The sequence below is a fragment of the Balaenoptera musculus genome, chromosome X, assembly GCF_009873245.2.
Source record: "Balaenoptera musculus isolate JJ_BM4_2016_0621 chromosome X, mBalMus1.pri.v3, whole genome shotgun sequence".
Taxonomy (NCBI): domain Eukaryota; kingdom Metazoa; phylum Chordata; class Mammalia; order Artiodactyla; family Balaenopteridae; genus Balaenoptera; species Balaenoptera musculus.
In genome coordinates this window covers 128085936-128105068 of record NC_045806.1, presented here as the reverse complement: position 1 = coordinate 128105068, position 19133 = coordinate 128085936, and the positions used below count along the sequence as shown (strand labels likewise).

Here is a 19133-nt window from a genome sequence, read left to right as displayed (position 1 = left end):
ATATCATGTTTTGTAATCTTCTTTTTTTCCCCTCACTTAATAATGTATTTGATGTTTTTCTATGTCAATAAATATAGATGAACATCATCATTTTAAAAGATTGGTTAATATTCCATGCTAAAAATATTGCACATGATAGGGATATTGCACTATCATTAAAGAGCTCTTGTCTAATGAAGCCTGAGGTGTGCTCCTACCCACTTGTGATCAGCTGGGCTCTGTCTCTCTAGGTTACTTTGATAGGAACTAGCTCCAGGATTGAATATCAGCCTAAATAATTAGTTCATTGAAAGCCCCAGTTATATCACTGAGGTCGGAGGCAGGTCCGTATATTTGTAGTGCTGACCAAATCTCAAACTTGGCCAGGCGTCTTATGCCTGTTTCAGAAGTTGGAGTAGGAGATTGGCAGCTGAGGTGTCTCCAAGGGAATTATAAGTTAATTTTCTTTGCATCTGTGGTTATATCTCCTTTCTTATTTCAAATTTTATATGTGTGGAATTTCTTATATTTATTTGGTTATTTATTTTATTGAGTTTTAATCAAAGAATCAACTCTTCTTTAAGCTCTTGGATTGAAATTTATTAATTAATTACTATAATGTTTTACTTTATTTTTATTCACATATGTAATAGAAAAAGATGTTCTCATTACAAAAATTCAACCAGTACAGATATAACTAAAGCTCCTCTTGATCACTGTTCCCAGGCCCTTCTCAGAGTATGACGGATGTCATTCTAGACCTGTTTATGGAGTTTCATTTCCCCTTTTCTCACCCAATTACTGTCTTCCTCAGGAAAAGGAAGTATTAGATTTATCTAAGTTATAACAGTGGAATTTTTAGAGTGAAAAACCTTATTTAAATTACTCATTTCGGCTCCAGTCCTGGTCTACTCTGACCCAACATGGTTTTATACCATCAAAAATATGCTTTAAATATCATGAAATTGGGTTCTTGTATCCCATGTCTTCATATTTTTTAATATACTCCTTTATTTTGGTAGAAGACATTCTCTAATCATTTCCTGAGAATGGCTGAATTAGAGGTAGATGTTCTGAATCCTTGTATATTAGAAAATGTCTTTATTCTCATTTCCCATTTGAGTGATTATCTGGCTGCACATAGATTGCAGTGTGCATTAATTCCAAAATGTTTGACCACAGGAACCTTTTCCATGGGCATCCCATTGTCTCATAGGGCTCTGTGGAAATATACTTTGAGGAAAGTTTTCTCTTTGAGGAAGAGCTGTATTCAGTGAAAATTTTGCTTGCAAATATTGTGACTTGATGAGACTGTTCAGGTACCTGATCGGTAGCTTAGTAAAGCTGTATTTGTTTTCATTTATGTTTATGCATATACTTTACCACCATGAAATCCTTTTACTCAGATAATCCTGTTCATAGTAGAAATTAATATTGCTAGAACTGTGGTGGGATTTTATGTTATTTGTATCCTAAACCTAAGTCCTGCTCCCTTATGCTTACTTATTCTACAAATTGGTCACCAAAGAGTTCTGTGTGACTAGTAAGACTCTCCACTATTGTGTATAATTACATTTCTCCATTTTTCTCCATATATAAATATATGTATATTCATTTTAAATCACAGCCCTTTCTTGTGGTCACAAACAGATATACCACAACAGCAGCAATGCAAAACCACTTTTACTACCATTGTTGGACTACTGTTCCATGTGTCAGGGATTTAACCTAACGACCTGCAATATAATGGTACTGAGTAGTATTTTTTCATTTATCTGGGAATAGAAGAGAACCTCTAACAGAGATCTTGCTTGGGACCTGGGTTATGAGTAACCAGAATCTTATTCTTCCTCATCTCCAGGTCTGTGGGTTCTGGGGTGCCACAACTCAGACTTTCGGAACAGAGGCATGACAGCCTTACTGAAGGTTTATAGTTGTGACAGGAACACTGGTGATTATTATGAGGACACATATGAAGATATTCCAACCCTCTTGCTGAATGAAAACAATGTCATTGAACCCAGAAGCTTCTCCCAGAATTCAAGGCACCCTAGCACTAGGCAAATGCAATTCAAAGCCACCACAACTCCAGAAAATGATATAGAGAAGACTGACCCTCAGTCTGGAGAGAGAATGCAGCTGCTTAAAGAACAAAGTGTCTCCTCTAGTGATTTGTTGATGCTCTTGGGACAGAATCCTACTCCACGTGGATTATCCTTATCTGATCTCCAAGAAGCCAGAAATAAAGCTAATGATCATTTACCTAGAGCAATAGAAAGAAACAAGGGCCCGTCTGAAGTGGCACATCTCACACCAGAGCTCCATCACAGTGGGGAAAGAGTATCTACTCCTGAGCCAGAGCTGCCATTAAGATTGAATGAGAATTTGGGGACAACTATAACAGTAGAGTTGAAGAAACTTGATTTTAAAATTTCTAGTTCATCGAACAATCTAATGACTCCACCAACAATTCCATCAGGCAATTTGTCAGCAGGTACTGAAAAGACAGGTTCCTTAGGACCCCCAAATATGCCAGTTAATTTTAGTAGTCAATTAGGTGCCATTGTATTTGGCAAAAATTCATCTCACTTTATTGGGTCTGGTGTACCTTTGGGCTTGAGTAAAGAAGATAATGATTCCAAGTCGTTAGAAGCAGTTTTAACAAATAGTCAAGAAAGTTCACTGGGAGAAAATGTATTATCAGTGGAGAGTGATAGGTTATTTAAAGAGGAAGGAGTTCGTGGACCTGCTTCATTGACCAAAGATGATGCTTTGTTTCAAGTTAATATCTCTTTGGTAAAGACAAACAAGGCACTAGTTAACTCAACAACTAATACAAAGACTCACATTGATGACTCAGCATTATTAATTGAGAATAGTACATCAGTCTGGCAAGATATTATGTTAGAAAGTAATACTGAGTTTCAAGAAGTAACTTCCTTGATTCATGATGAAATGTTTATGGACAAAAATACTACAGCTTTGGGACTAAATCATGTGTCAAATAAAACTACTTCATCAAAAAATATGGAAATGATCCACCAAAACAAAGAAGACTCTGTGCCACTAGATGCAGAATATCCAGATACATCATTCTTCAAGACTCTGCCAGATTCAACAAATTGGATAAAAAGGACCCATGGCAAGAACTCCCTAAGCTCTGGGCAAAGGCCCAATCCAAAGCAATTAACATCTTCGGGATCAGAAAAATCTGTGAAAGATCAGAATTTCTTGTCAGAGAAGAATAAGGTGGTAGTAGGAGAGGATGAATTTAGCAAGGGCACAGGTCTTAAAGAGATGATTTTTCCAAATAGCAAGAACGTATTTCTTACTAACTTGGCTAATGTCCAAGAAAATGATACACACAATCAAGGAAAAAAGTCTCAGGAAGAGATAGAAAGGAAAGAAAAATTAATCCAAGAGAATGTAGTTTTGCCTCAGGTGTATACAGTGACTGGAACTAAGAAATTTCTGAAGAACCTTTTTTCACTAAGCACTAAGCAAAATGTAGAAGGTTTAGATGAGGAGACATATACTCCAGTACTTCAAGACACCAGGTCATTAAATGGCTCAGCAAAAAGAGCAGGGATTCACATGGCCCATTTCTCAAAAATAAGGGAGGAAGCAAACTTGGAAGACTTGGGAAACCAAACAAAGCAAATGCTAGATAAATATCCAAGCACCACAAAGATGTCTCCTATTCCAAGTCAGCAGAAGGCTATACCTCAGCGTGATAAGCGGGATTTGAAACAATTCAGACTCCCACTAGAAGAAATAAAGCTTGAAAGGGAGGTAATTCTGAATGACACCTCAACTCAGTGGTCCAAAAACATGAAATATTTGACCCAGGGCACCTTCACACAGATAGAGTACAACAGGAGGGAGAAAAGGGCCATTACTCAGTCATTCTTATCAGATTGTTCTATGAGGAGTCATGACATCATTCAAACAAATGGCTCTGCATTACCCATTGCACAGGTATCAGTATTCCCATCAATTAGACCTACAGATCTGACCAAGATTCCATCCCAGGACAACTCTTCTCATCCTCCAGCATCCGCCTGTAGTTATAGCTTTGTGGAAAGGAGTTCTGGGGTCCAAGAAAGCAGTCATTTCTTACAAGGAGCCAAGAGAAATAACCTTTCTTTAGCCTTCCTAACCTTGGAAGTGATTGAAGGTCAAAGAAAGATCAGCGCCCTAGGGAAACGGGCCACAAACTTACTCATGTACAAGAAACTTGAGAACACTGTTGTCCTGAAACCAGGATTGCCTGAAGCATCTGGCAAAGTTGTTCATCAGGAAGACTTTTTCCATACAAAAACTAGCAATGATTCTCCTGCCCACCTGGATCTCAGGGAAGAGATACTCCTTCAGAAAACACAGGGACTTGTTAAATTGAATAAAGTAAATAGACCTGGAAAAGTGCCCTTTCTGAAATGGGCAACAGAAAGCTCTGAAAATACTCCCCCCAAGCTGCTGGGTCCCCTTGCTTGGGATAACCAATATGCTACCCTGATACCAAGAGAAGAGAAATCCCTAGAGAAGTCACAAAAACACACAGCTTTTAAGACAAAAGACATCATTTTGCCCCTGGACCCTTGTGAAAACAATCATTCAATAGCAGCAATAAATGAAGTACAAGATAAGACCCAAAGAGAAGCCACCTGGGTAAAGCAAGGAGGGACTAGAAGGTTGTGGTCTCAGAATCCACCAGTCTTGAAACGCCATCAAAGGGAAATAACCCTTACTACTTTCCAGCCAGAGGAAGACAAAATTGACTATGATGATACTTTCTCAATTGATACGAAGAGAGAAGATTTTGACATTTATGATGAGGAGGAAAATCAGGGCCCCCGCAGCTTTCAAAAGAGAACGCGACACTATTTTATTGCTGCAGTGGAGCGGCTCTGGGATTATGGGATGAATAGATCCCCCCATGCACTAAGAAACAGGTATGGGTACATTGATTATTCCTTTGTCCTACTGTTGTGACCTTTGATTTTTACCAGGTGCTGAAACAATAGGAAAGGCACAACCAGCAGTGAGACTCCAAAGATTGAGGAAGCTGAGAACCAGATGGCAAAGTCTAGATGAAGCTGAGGAGCAAATGGGAGATTAGATGATGACACTAACAATGAGAGTTACGGGATGGTAAACCCAGATGGCATGAAACTCACTCTGGTGGGATGGTGAAGAAGAGGGGTCTACGAAAGGGTAGGGGGGTCAGAGTCAAGAAGCAGCCATGGGGAGCAGGAAGAAAGTCAGCCTCACCTGTCAGCCCTATGAGCTGCAGGGTAAGGTTTAGTCTCCTGAGAGAGCCCTGATAGAGGCAGGAGGAAGCAGTGAAGTGTGTGGTAAAGAGATTGAGGATGCAGGGAAAGCTGTTTTCCATAGTACTGGGGATCCAGAGGGCAAAGTGGGAGGATTTGATTGTTAGGGGAGCAGAGGGAGGTTGGGCAGGGGAGAGAAAGCACAGAGACATTTGGAAGATAAACATAAGGAGAGTCAATCAGTCAACCAATATTTATTGAGCACCTATTATATGCCAGACACTTGCATAGACACTGGAGTTCAGCAAAGTAGGAGCTTACATTCTACTGGGGAGAGCAAGGGACAATAAATTAGTAGAAAACTAAATAGGGGGAATCTTGGTGCTGTTCAAAAGGTAGACTTGAATAATATGGTAGAGTGACGGGGGTGTTACTTTAGCTGTGATGGTCAGAGAAATTCTCTTTGTGGAGTTGAGACCTAAATGATGATAAGAGGTCAGCTAACAGAGGTCTGAGAGAAGACATTTCCGGCAGAGGGAACAGGAAATGCAAAGGCCCTGAGAATGAAACAAGTTTAGCATGTTTGAGGAACAAAAAAGGACCAACATGACTGTAGTACAGTAAGGAAGTGTGTGCAGGGGTAGGGAGATGAGGTGGCAGAGATGAGCAGTGGTCAGATAATATAGGTCCTAGAGGAAGGGTAGATGCTCTCCCTCTTCATTAGTCATTGTCACTTCCCAGCCTTGCTTTCTACCTCAAATGAGCCCTTATTGCTGCACAGCAACCGTAGAATATTTCCTGCTCTCCTGGACCTCTATCTTACATTTTCTGCTTTTTCCCTAAATCTCCAACACGTTTTGCCCATTCTCCAACACCCCTTCTCACTCCTAGTTGATGCTTTGCACTGAACTCCACAGACTTCCAACACCACATTTACTGACATCTGTACCAATATACTGCCCAGTTTTGCACTCAATCCCATCCTTTCTCCCTTCATAAAAAACGTTGCTTTAGCAAGTCCCTTGTTCTCTCTTACATCATCAGTTTCTCACTTTCCACCGGATTAGTCTCACCAGCGTCAATCAAGCTATTGATTAGAACAGGGTAATGGTGGTGAAAATCAAAAGAAATGTAAGGATGTTGATTATGATTTAAAGATAAGCAGAGAGGGCTTGGTGTTAGATTGAGTATGGGGAGGAATGGTGAGAGAAGACTCAAAGAAGATTTTCGGGTTTTGTCCTGAGCAACTAGGTGGATGATAGTGACATTTAATGAGATGTGGAAGGCTTGAAGCAGAACAGATTTATTTGAGGAAACACTCAAGGGTCTGTTTTGTACATATTTAATTTGAGATGCCTATTAGAGATCCAAGTTGAGTTTTTTAAAAATTTATTTTCTTTTAATTTTTTTTTGGCTGCATTGGGTCTTAATTGCGGCACGCGGGATCTTCATTGAGGCATGCAGGATCTTCTCATTGCAGCGCACGGGCTCTTCGTTGTGGCGTGCGGGCTTCTCTCTAGTTGTGGCATGCTGGCTCCAGGGCACGTGTGCTCTGTAGTTTGTGACACATGGGGTCTCTAGTTGAGGCTCGCGAGCTCAGTAGTTGTGGCACACGGGCTTAGTTGCCCCGTGGCATGTGGGATCTTAGTTCCCCGACCAGGGATCGAACCCACGTCCCCTGCATTGAAAGGTGGATTCTTTACCACTGGACCACCAGGGAAGTCCCCAAGTTGAGATGTTGAGTAGGCAGTTAGATACATGAGTCTGGAATCCAAGGAAGAGGTCTGTGCTAAAGATACAAATTTAAGAGTTATGAGCTTATTAATAGCATTCAAATAAGACTTGATGGGATGATGAGGGAGTAAAAGTAGATGTAAACCGTGCCCACTTTACGCTAGGTCCCCAAAGGGCTACATGCTCAAAGTAATGGTAAACCAGTTAACTTGCACTTCATTGACTTACAGCCCAGTTTTCTGTCATCTGTGTTGTCCATGAAATCTCTATTCTTGATCAAAATTTAAGCATGTCTTGGATTGGCAGTGCCTGCAGACATCTGGCTGAAGAATACATAAAACCTCTCTAGTGTAAGAAACCAACATTCTAGGCCTCAAGTTATTTTCACAAATATTCCAGATACAACTTCTAGCACACAAAGATACTGGGTATGAAATAAAACAAGAAAAATAAGCAAGAAACCACAACTAAGGAGTCCACATGCCGCAACTAAGGAGCCTGCAAACTGCAACTAAGACCCAGTGCAACCAAATAAATAAATAAATAAATAAATATTTTTTAAAAATCTAAGTACTCAGTTAAGTAGAAAGGAAACTTTAAAGCAAGAGGTTTGTAGAGATACAGAGGAAATGTTATAATAATAAAACAGTCAATTCAATAGGCAGCCATACATTCCTAAATTACTATGAACCTAATAATATAGTTTTAAAATACATAAAGCAAAACTTGACAGACTTAAATAGAGAAATAGATAAATTCTCAATCATTATCATCACTTCTATTCAATACTGTACTGAACACTCAAGCAGTAAACACATATAAAAGGTATAAAGGTTGAAAAGAAAGAAAACTGTCCTTGCGTACAGATGATATGATTTTATACATATAAAAAATGTTTACAAATAAGTGATTAGAATTAACTAGGAAGGTTAGCAGGTTTGTAGAATTGAAAATCAGTATACAAAATCTATTATATATCGATATAGTAGCAGCAGACAGGTAGAAAATGAAATTAAAAGAATGTGTCATTTACAATGGAATGAAATAGTAACAAGTACCTAGAAATAAGTATGACAAAAATTTTTCAAGACCTCTATGGAAAAACCTATGGAAATTTATTGGGAAACTTTAAAGAAGACCTAAGTAGATGCCAAGATATACCATGTACATGTACTGGAAAATGCGATATTATGAAAATGTAAACTATCCCCAAACCGATCTATAGATTTGGCACAACCTATGTGAAAATCTCAACAAGTATTTTCTCTTGCAGAACTCAACAAGCCTGATTTTAAAGTTACTAAGAAAATGCAAAGTGCCAAGAATAGCCAAGACCCTCTTGAGGAAAAGGAACAAGATGGGAGGAATTGCTGTATAACATATTGAGACTTATTTTAAAGCTATAGTAATGTGATAATTGGCTTAGGAGTAAACAAATAGGTCAGTGAAAGAAAACAGAAAATCCAAAACTAGACTAACACATTTATAGGCATTTGATTTATGGAAAAGGTGTCACAGAAGAGCAGTTTTCAATAAATGTGCTGAAATTTTTTGATATCCGTATGGAAAGACATTAAACTAGATCCCTAACTCACACCATACACAAAAATCCACTAACAGTGGGTTACAAGTCTAAACATAAACGTAAAACCTTAAATCTCTTAGAAAGAAAAAAGTAAGAGAATATCTCAATAACTTCAGGGTAGGAAAAGAAAGAGAATTTATATCAAGATACAAAAAGCACTAACCATGAAGAATTTTTAAATAGATTTCACTACATTAAAATTATGAATTTATGCTCATCAAAAGATAACAAAAAGGGAATGAAAAAATAGCCACAGAAGGGAAGATGTTTGCAGCACAAAAGGCCAACAAAGACTTATATCAAGAATATATAGAGTACTCCTTTGAATCAATAAGAAAAAAAAGCTGATTATCCAATAGAAAAATTGGCACAAAAAAGAAGAAAACAAACTTGGATAGGCATTCCACAAGAGGAAATCCAAATGGCTACTACCCATAAGAAATTAACCTCATTATTAATCAGGGAAATGCAAAATAAAACCACAGAGACACTGCTATGCAACCAGTAGCATGGCCAAAAATGTAAAAACACAGTCAATATCAAGTGTTTGTGAAGATTTGGAGCAAATAGAACTCTCATACATTGCTGATGAAAATGGAAAATGGTGCAGTTCCACTCCTAGATATGTGCCCAGCAGAAATGCATACAAAGGTTCATAGCAGGACTATGTATAAGCACCAAAAATTACTCGAATGCACATGATTGCATTATATTCACACAATGGAATACTATACAGCAATAGGAATGAACAAACTATAGCTACACACACAACGTAGACGAACCACAACCATAATGCTGAGTAAAAAAATCACAAACAAAAGAATGTATGCAATATGGTTCCATTTGCATACTTCAAAAATAGGCAAAACTAAGCTATATTCTTTAGGTATGTATACATAAGTGGTACAGTTATGAACAAAATCAAATAAATAATTATAAACATCAGAATGGGGATTACATTTCGTGGGAAGGGAGAGGGTATGATTGAAAAGGTAGATAACAGTGAGTCTTCTGGGCTGCTGGAAAAGTTCTTGATCTTAGTGGTGGTTGCATTTTTTGTATCAAAAGCATTTATGTTTTACGCACTTTATTGTATAGTTTTAGTTCGCAGTTTTTACAGAATTTTTAAAAAGCAAAGAAAAGTGGTCCAAGGACTGAACACTGAGGCTCTCATATTTAGAGTATGTTTATAAACCCTACATCCATTCAACGTTCAACAAATTTTTTTTGAGCACCTACTATGTGCCAGGCACTTGTTCCAGCTGCTGGGAGTACAACAGTGGACAAAACAGACAAATCCCCCTGCTTTCATGGATCTTATATACTAGAGAAGCCTGGGGAGAGTGTGTCCAGGAGGATGGAGTGGTTAACTATGCAAAATGTTGCTTAGATGTTGAGTAAGATGAGGACATAAAATTGACTATTGGCTTTGATAAGCCACTTGCATGATTTTGTTACCACCTAAATATAGATGATCTTCATCTAGACCTCTTTTGTGAACTCCCAGTCTCCGTGTATTTCCCAATATAATTCCCACAGACACCCCATGTGTCCAAAACTGTATACACCAACCTACCCTTCTAGGGTTCTCCATCTCAGTGAACTGCATCACCATCCTTCCATTTGCCCAAATCAGGAACCGGGAAGTTATCTTTAATCCCTCTTTCTCCCTCCCTTCTCCATTACATTTCCAGTTCATCACTTCTACCAAATGTATCTCAAATACAGGGAAGACAACAATGTGAGGCATTTCTACCCACCTGGTCCATGAGAATATTACTTTTCCTCTGCTTTTTTCTCCAGAGCTGAGAATGGAGGTGTCCCTCAGTTCAAAAAGGTGGTATTTGAGGAATTTGCTGATGGCTCCTTTACTCAGCCCTTATACCGTGGAGAACTAAATGAACATTTGGGACTCTTGGGACCATATATAAGAGCAGAAGTCGAAGACAATATCATGGTAAGTTGAGGACAATGAAATTACAAGAAAATTAATCCCGTATATGTTTTTTAGATTTCTGATTCTAAAAATAATGGCCATAAAAAAGAATGAAATAATGCCATTTGTAGCAACATGGATGGACCTAGAGATTGTCATACTGAGTGAAGTAAGTCAGACAGAGAAAGAGAAATATCATATGTTATCACATATATGGAATCTTTAAAAAGGGTACAAATGAATTTATTTACAAAACAAATAGAGTCACAGATGTAGAAAACAAAACTTATGGTTACCGGGGGGAAGGGGGGTGGGAGGGATAAATTTAAATTTTTTTAAATAAAAATAATGTATTCTCACTTTTGAAAAAGTTTAAAGTATAGAAAATAAGGAAGTTGAAAAATAATACCATAATTATCATTTTGCTGTATGTTCTTATGTTTTTCCTATGTATTCTCTTTATGTATTCAAAATTATATAATGCATCATCCTACTTCTTTTCTAAATAAATATGTCATAAACATTTCTTGTGTCGTTAAAAACACTTCCTACATATATTTTTAAATGACGGAATATTAGTCCATTATATGATTTTATGGTTTACTTAACCGTTTACTTTGAACAACCTTTTAGATAGTTTCTTTTTTTTTTACTGTTTAAGTAATGCTGCAGCCACAACCCTTTTCCTAGGATAAAATTCCAGGAGTGCAATATACATGAACATTTTAAGACTTTCTCTAATGAATTATCTATTAATGTTCTTTGCATAGTTGAAATTTTTGGAGGGAGTGCTTTTCTTGTTCATTTATATTACCTTGTATATTATAGATCATTGATACATTAATGATCATTGATCATTTTAGTGAATAATATTTTTCCAAGTTTGTTTTCTCTTAATTTTGTATATAATGGTTTTTAAAATAAAACAGGTTTGAAATTTTAGGTAGTAACCCATAAATCTTTCCTTTATGACACTTTCATAGCTTTTTTGTTTATAAAAATCCTTCCCTATACAGAGGTTTTTTTTTCTTAAAATCACCTATACTTTTTTCAACTTTCTTTTACAGTTTAATTTCTTAACATTTAACTTTTTAATCCATCAATAATTCCTGTAGACTAGAATTTGTTTTTGGTGTGTGTGAGCCAAAGATCAAGGTAGTTTTATTTTTTCCAGAAACAGTCATCCATTGTCCCAATTGATTGTTTACACGAAGGATATAGGAGGATCTAAAATTATAGGATTGTGAGTGAATTTTTTTCTGACTTCAATTTTATTTTACTTTCCATATATCACATGAAAATGTATAATTTTTTTTAATTTGAAAAACAAGTCTTCTTTAAAGATCATAAGTATTCATCCTGGTATTTGTCATGAAGAACCTTAATTTAAGAGTATCAGTTCCTGGGGTTATGGTCTCTTAAAACCACTGTGGTGATATTTTCCCTTTTACTTTGGAATTGCTTTTAAGTATTTAGAAATTTTCTCCTTTGCAACTTTGAGTTCATGCCTTAAAGATTTTGGAATTCAAAAATGTCTCAGTTTCTTTTGTAGATCTTTAGGTTTGGGTTCTAATGACATCCATACTCTGTACCATTTCCTCCAGCTATTAAAAACCTGGATAAAGACCCCCCCAAATCGGCATTGCTATTAGGGATATAAACCCTAACCTAAGAACTTTACAAGATCTTAAAACATAACACTTGCTTTTTTTAATTTCTTTTCTTTTCTTTTTTTTTTTTTTCTTGCTCTGCAGGTAACATTTAAAAACCAGGCATCTCGTCCCTACTCCTTCTATTCTAGCCTTATTTCTTATGAGGAAGATCAGAGGCAAGGAGCAGAACCTAGAAAAAAGTTTGTCAAGCCTAATGAAACCAAAACTTACTTTTGGAAAGTGCAGCACCATATGGCACCAACTAAAGATGAGTTTGACTGCAAAGCCTGGGCTTATTTTTCTGATGTTGATCTGGTAAGCAGGTCTATGTTGTGCTGGCCCCTTTCTGGTTTAAAAGAAAGGGTCTTTGTGTTATGTTTGAAGTTTGGTATTTATCCTAAGCATAATGGGAAGCTTTAGATAGGGGAGGTGTCATCATATTTATGACTTAGACATATCGCTCTGGAATCTACTAAAGAGGAAGAAATTGTACTGTGGGAAGATGGGGAGTGGGTTGGAGTGTCATAAAAGTTGATGAGAAATGCACTCTGGTTCATGGGTGAGAGAACTTTTGCTCATAGAACTGGTGTCTTTCCTCTCAGGAAAAAGATGTGCACTCAGGCTTGATTGGACCCCTTCTGATCTGCCGCACAAACACTCTGAGCGCTGCTTATGGGAGACAAGTGACAGTGCAGGAATTTGCTCTGTTTTTCACTATTTTTGATGAGACCAAGAGCTGGTACTTCACTGAGAACATGGAAAGGAACTGCAGGGCTCCCTGCAACATCCAGATGGAGGACCCCACTTTTAGAGAAAAGTATCGCTTCCATGGTAATATATTCCACACCCAAATATTACTCGCTGTGAAATGAACCTTGAGCCTGAGGTTTGGACATTGTATGATTTGAGACTACATGTGTGGGAGTGGAATCCTCATAGGAATCAATATTTTTGACTGGAGTGGAGGGAAAGACACTTATATAATAGATTTTAACAGCTTTCTCTGTGTTCTTTCTCCAGCAATCAATGGCTATGTGATGGATACACTACCTGGTTTAGCAATGGCTCAGGATCAAAAGATCCGGTGGTATCTGCTCAGCATGGGCAGCAATGAAAATATCCATTCTATTCATTTCAGTGGACATGTGTTCACTGTACGGAAAAAGGAGGAGTATAAAATGGCAGTCTACAATCTCTACCCGGGTACGAGCCACTTTGTGTTCTTTCTTCAACTTACTGTGCTTGCTGAAAACCTACTTTAAAGGTCTATGCCCTGGGGGTATGTCCAGTGAACAAAGCAGACCAACTCCCTGCTCTCGGGTAGCTTACTTTTTCAAGTAACTTTACCCTACAGAGAGATAATAAATAAATTAGCAAGTGAACATGATAATTTCAGATACAGATAATGTGCTATAAAGGAAATAGAACAGAATAAATGGATAATTGATGTCACAGCACTTTCCTAGGAAAAAGGGATTTTTCTACCACCTCAAATCCCACATGGCACCAGTAGTTTCCCAAAGACTGATTTGTTTATGTATGAAAGCAATATATTGATTAAGCACTCCTCACAATGTTGATCAAAACATAATTTCATTTTAGTTCTGCAGTGTCCCTTTAAAACAGGTTTAATAGTGGAAGTAAACTTCCCCTGTTTCTGTGTAAAAATTCTGATAAGCCCAGTGACTTTTCTGTTCACTATTTTTTTTTAAACATCTTTATTGGAGTATAGTTCCTTTACAGTGGCGTGTTAGTTGCTGCTGTATAACAAAGTGAATCGGCTATACGTATACATATATCCCCATAGCCCCTCCCTCTTGCGTCTCCCTCCCACCCTATCCCACCCCTCTAGGTGGTCACAAACCACCGAGCTGATCTCCGTGTGCTATGCGGCTGCTTCCCACTAGCTATCTATTTTACATTTGGTAGTGTATATATGTCCATGCCACTCTCTCACTTCGTCCCAGCTTACCCTTCCCCCTCCCCATGTCCTCAAGTCCATTCTCTATGTCGCTTCTTTATTCCTTTCCTGCCCCTAGGTTCTTCAGAACCTTTTTTTTTTAATTCTATATATATGTGTTAGCATACAGTATTTGTTTTTCTCTTTCTGACCTACTTCACTCTGTACGACTGACTCTGGGTCCATCCACCTCACTACAAATAACTCAATTTCGTTTCTTTTTATGTCTGACTAATATTCCATTGTATATATGTGCCACATCTTCTTTATCCATTCCTCTGTCGATCGACACTTAGGTTGCTTCCATGTCCTGGCTATTGTAAATAGTGCTGCAGTGAACATTGTGGTACATGACTCTTTTTGAATTATGGTTTTCTCAGGGTATATGCCCAGTAGTGGGATTGCTGAGTCGTATGGTAGTTCTATTTTTAGTTTTTTAAGGAACCTCCATACTGTTCTCCATAGTGGCTGTATCAATTTACATTCCCACCAACAGTGCAAGAGGGTTCCTTTTCTCCACACCCTCTCCAGCATTTATTGTTTCTAGACTTTTTGATGATGGCCATTCTGACTAGTGTGAGATGGTATCTCATTGTAGTTTTGATTTGCATTTCTCTAATGATTAGTGATGTTGAGCATCCTTTCATGTGTTTGTTGGCAATCTGTATATCTTCTTTGGAGAAATGTCTATTTACGTCTTCTGCCCATTTTTGGATTGACTTGGTTTATTTTTGATAGTGAGCTGCATGAGCTGCTTGTATATTTGGGAGATTAATCCTTTGTCAGTTGCTTCGCTTGCAAATATTTTCTTCCATTCTGAGGGTTGTCTTCTCGTCTTGTTTGTGGTTGCCTTTGCTGTGCAAAAGCTTTTAAGTTTCATTAGGTCCCATTTGTTTATTTTTGTTTTTATTTCCATTTCTCTAGGAGGTGGGTCAAAAAGGATCTTGCTGTGATTTATGTCATAGAGTGTTCTGCCTATGTTTTCCTCTAAGATTTTGATAGTGTCTGGCCTTACATTTAGGTCTTTAATCCATTTTGAATTTATTTTTGTGTATGGTGTTAGGAAGTGTTTTAATTTCATTCTTTTACATGTAGCCGTCCAGTTTTCCCAGCACAACTTATTGAAGAGGCTCTCTTTTCTCCATTGTCTATTCTTGCCTCCTTTATCAAAGATAAGGTGACCATATGTGCGTGGGTTTATCTCTGGACTTAGGAATCCTGTTCCATTGATCTATATTTCTGTTTTTGTGCCAGTACCATACTGTCTTCGTGACTGTAGCTTTGTAGTATAGTCTGAAGTCAGGGAGCCTGATTCCTCCACCTCCATATTTCTTTCTCAAGATTGCTTTGTCTATTCAGGGTCTTTTGTGTCTCCATACAAATTTTAAGATTTTTTGTTCTAGTTCTGTGAAAAATGCCATTGGTAGTTTGATAGGGATTGCATTGAATCTGTAGATTGCTTTGGGTAGTATAGTCATTTTCACAATGTTGATTCTTCCAATCCAAGAACATGGTATATCTCTCCATCTGTTTGTATCATGTTTAATTTCTTTCATCAGTGTCTTATAGTTTTCTGCATACAGGTCTTTTGTCTCCTTAAGTAGGTTTATTCCTAGGTATTTTATTCTTTTTGTTGCAATGGTAAATGGGAGTGTTTCCTTAATTTCTCTTCAGATTTTTTTGTCATTAGTGTATAGGAATGCAAGAGATTTCTGTGTATTAATTTTGTATCCTGCTACTTTACCAGAGTCATTGATTAGCTCTAGTAGTTTTCTGCTGGCATCTTTAGGATCCTCTATGTATAGTATCATGTCATCTGCAAACAGTGACAGTTTTACTTCTTCTTTTCAATTTGGATTCCTTTTATTTCTTTTTCTTCTCTGATTGCCGTGGCTAAAACTTCCAAAACTATGTTGAATAATAGTGGTGAGAGTGGGCAACCTTGTCTTGTTCCTGATCTTAGTGGAAATGGTTTCAGTTTTTCACCATTAAAAACGATGTTGGCTGTGGGTTTGTCATATATGGCCCATATATTGCCATATATGGGCCATATATGGTTGAGGTAAGTTCCCTCTGTGCCTACTTTCTGGAGCGTCTTTATCATAAATGGGTGTTGAATTTTGTCAAAAGCTTTTTCTGCATCTATTGAGATGATCACATGGTTTTTATCCTTCAGTTTGTCAATATGGATTATCACATTGATTGATTTGCGTATATTGAAGAATCCTTGCATTCCTGGGATAAACCCCACTTGATCATGGTGTATGATCCTTTTAATGTGCTGTTGGATTCTGTTTGCTAGTATTTTGTTGAGGATTTTTGCATTTATGTTCATCAGTGATATTGGCTTGTAGTCTTCTTGTGTGTGTGTGGCATCTTTGTCTGGTTTTGGTATCAGAGTGATGGTGGCCTCGTAGAATGAGTTTGGGAGTGTTCCTCCCTCTGCTATATTTTGGAAGAGTTTGAGAAGGATAGGTGTTAGCTCTTCTCTAAACGTTTGATAGAATTCGCCTGGGAAGCCATCTGGTCCTGGGCTTTTGTTTGTTAGAAGATTTTTAATCACAGTTTCAATTTCAGTGCTTGTGATTGGTTTGTTTATATTTTCTATTTCTTCCTGGTTCAGTCTCAGAAGGTTGTGCTTTTCTAAGAATTTTTCCATTTCTTCCAGGTTGTCCATTTTATTGGCATATAGTTGCTTGTAGTAATCTCTCATGATCCTTTGTATTTCTGCAGTGTCAGTTGTTACTTCTCCTTTTTCATTTCTAATTCTATTGATTTGAGTCTTCCTCCTTTTTTTCTTGATGAGTCTGGCTAATGGTTTATCAATTTTGTTTATCTACTCAAAAAAACAGCTTTTTGTTTTATTGATCTTTGCTGTTGTTTCCTTCATTTCTTTTTCATTCATTTCTGATCTGATCTTTATGATTTCTTTCCTTCTGCTAACTTTGGGGTTTTTTTGTTCTTCTTTCTCTAATTGCTTTGGGTGTAAGGTTAGGTTGTTTATTTGAAATGTTTCTTGTTTCTTGAGATAGGATTGTATTGCTATAAACTTCCCTTTAGAACTGCTTTTGCTGCATCCCATAGGTTTTAGGTCGTCGTGTTTTCATTGTCATTTGTTTCTAGGTATTTTTTTACTTCCTCTTTGATTTCTCCAGTGATCTCTTGGTTATTAAGTAGTGTATTGTTTAGCCTCCATGTGTTTGTATTTTTTACAGTTTTTTTTTCCTGTAATTGATATATAGTCTCATAGTGTTGTGGTCAGAAAAGATACTTGATACGATTTCAATTTTCTTAAATTTACCAAGGCTTGATTTGTGACCCAAGATATGATCTATCCTGGAGAATGTTCCATGAGCACTTGAGAAGAAAGTGTATTCTGTTGTTTTTGGATGGAATGTCCTATAACTATCAAGTCCATCTTATTTAATGTGTCATTTAAAGCTTGTGTTTCCTTATTTATTTTCATTTTGGATATCTGTCCATTGGTGAAAGTGGGGTGTTAAAGTCCCCTACTATGATTGTGTTACTGTTGATTTCCCCTTTCATGGCTGTTAGCATTTGCGTATGTATTGAGGTGCTCCTATGTTGAGTGCATAAATATTTATAATTGTTATATCTTCTTCTTGGATTGATCCCTTGATCATTATGTAGTGTCCTTCTTTGTCTCTTGTAATAGTCTTTATTTTAAAGTCTATTTTGTCTGATATGAGAATTGCTACTCCAGCTTTCTTTTGATTTCTTTTTGCATGGAATATCTTTTTCCATCCCCTCACTTTCAGTCTGTATGTGTCCCTAGGTCTGAAGTGGGTCTCTTGTAGACAGCATATATACAGGTCTTGTTTCTGTATCAATTCAGCCAGTCTGTGTCTTTTGGTTGGAGCATTTAATCCATTTACATTTAAGGTAACTATCGATATGTATGTTCCTATTACCATTTTCTTAATTGTCTTGGGTTTGTTATTGTAGGTCTTCTCCTTCTCTTGTGTTTCCCACTTAGATAAGTTCCTTTAGCATTTGTTGTAGAGCTGGTTTGGTGGTGCTGAATTCTCTTAGCTTTTGCTTGTCTGTAAAGCTTTTGATTTCTCCATCAAATCTACATGAGATCCTTGCCGGGTAGAGTAATCTTGGTTGTAGGTTTTTCCCTTTCATCACTTTAAATATGTCCTGCCACACCCTTCTGGCTTGCAGAGTTTCTGCTGAAAGATCAGCTGTTAACCTTATGGGAATTCCCTTGTATGTTATTTGTTGCTTTTCCCTTGCTGCTTTTAATATTTTTTCTTTGTATTTAATTTTTGATAGTTTGATTAATATGTGTCTTGGCTTGTTTCTCCTTGGATTTATCCTGTATGGGACTCTCTGCGCTTCCTGGACTTGATTAACTATTTCCTTTACCATATTAGGGAAGTTTTCAAGTATAATCTCTTCAAATATTTTCTCAGTCCCTTTCTTTTTCTCTTCTTCTTCTGGGACCCCTATAATTCGAATGTTGGTGCGTTTAATGTTGTCCCAGAGGTCTCTGAGACTGTCCTCAATTCTTTTCATTCTTTTTTCTTTATTCTGCTCTGTGGCAGTTTTTTCCACTATTTTATCTTCCAGGTCACTTATCCGTTCTTCTGCCTCAGTTATTCTGCTATTGATTCCTTCTAGAGAATTTTTAATTTCATTTATTGTGTTGTTCATCATTGTTTGTTTGCTCTTTAGTTCTTCTAGGTCCTTGTTAAAAGTTTCTTGTATTTTCCCTATTCTATTTCCAAGATTTTGGATCATCTTTACTATCATTACTCTGAATTCTTTTTCAGGCAGACTGCCTATTTCCTCTTCATTTGTTTGGTCTGGTGGGTTTTTACCTTGCTCCTTCATCTGATGCGTATTTCTCTGTCTTCTCATTTTGCTTAACTTGCTGTGTTTGGGGTCTCCTTTTTGCAGGCTGCATGTTCATAGTTCTCATTGTTTTTGGTGCCTGCCCCCCATGGGTAAGTTTGGTTCAGAGGGTTGTGTAGGCTTCCTGGTGGAGGGG

At 37.3% G+C, this 19133-nt stretch overlaps 1 protein-coding gene across 3 annotated transcripts in view; it reads left to right on the top strand.

Moving 5' to 3' along the window:
- F8 (coagulation factor VIII) overlaps positions 1-19133 on the top strand; it is a 121203-nt gene that overhangs the window by 67347 nt on the left and 34723 nt on the right. For all 3 annotated transcript variants that reach the window (XM_036839703.1, XM_036839705.1, XM_036839704.1), the window contains 5 exons: positions 1841-4931; positions 10372-10525; positions 12259-12471; positions 12759-12987; positions 13177-13359. In XM_036839703.1, the coding sequence (XP_036695598.1) occupies positions 1841-4931; positions 10372-10525; positions 12259-12471; positions 12759-12987; positions 13177-13359 (3870 nt within the window). The remainder of the gene's footprint in view (positions 1-1840; positions 4932-10371; positions 10526-12258; positions 12472-12758; positions 12988-13176; positions 13360-19133) is intronic.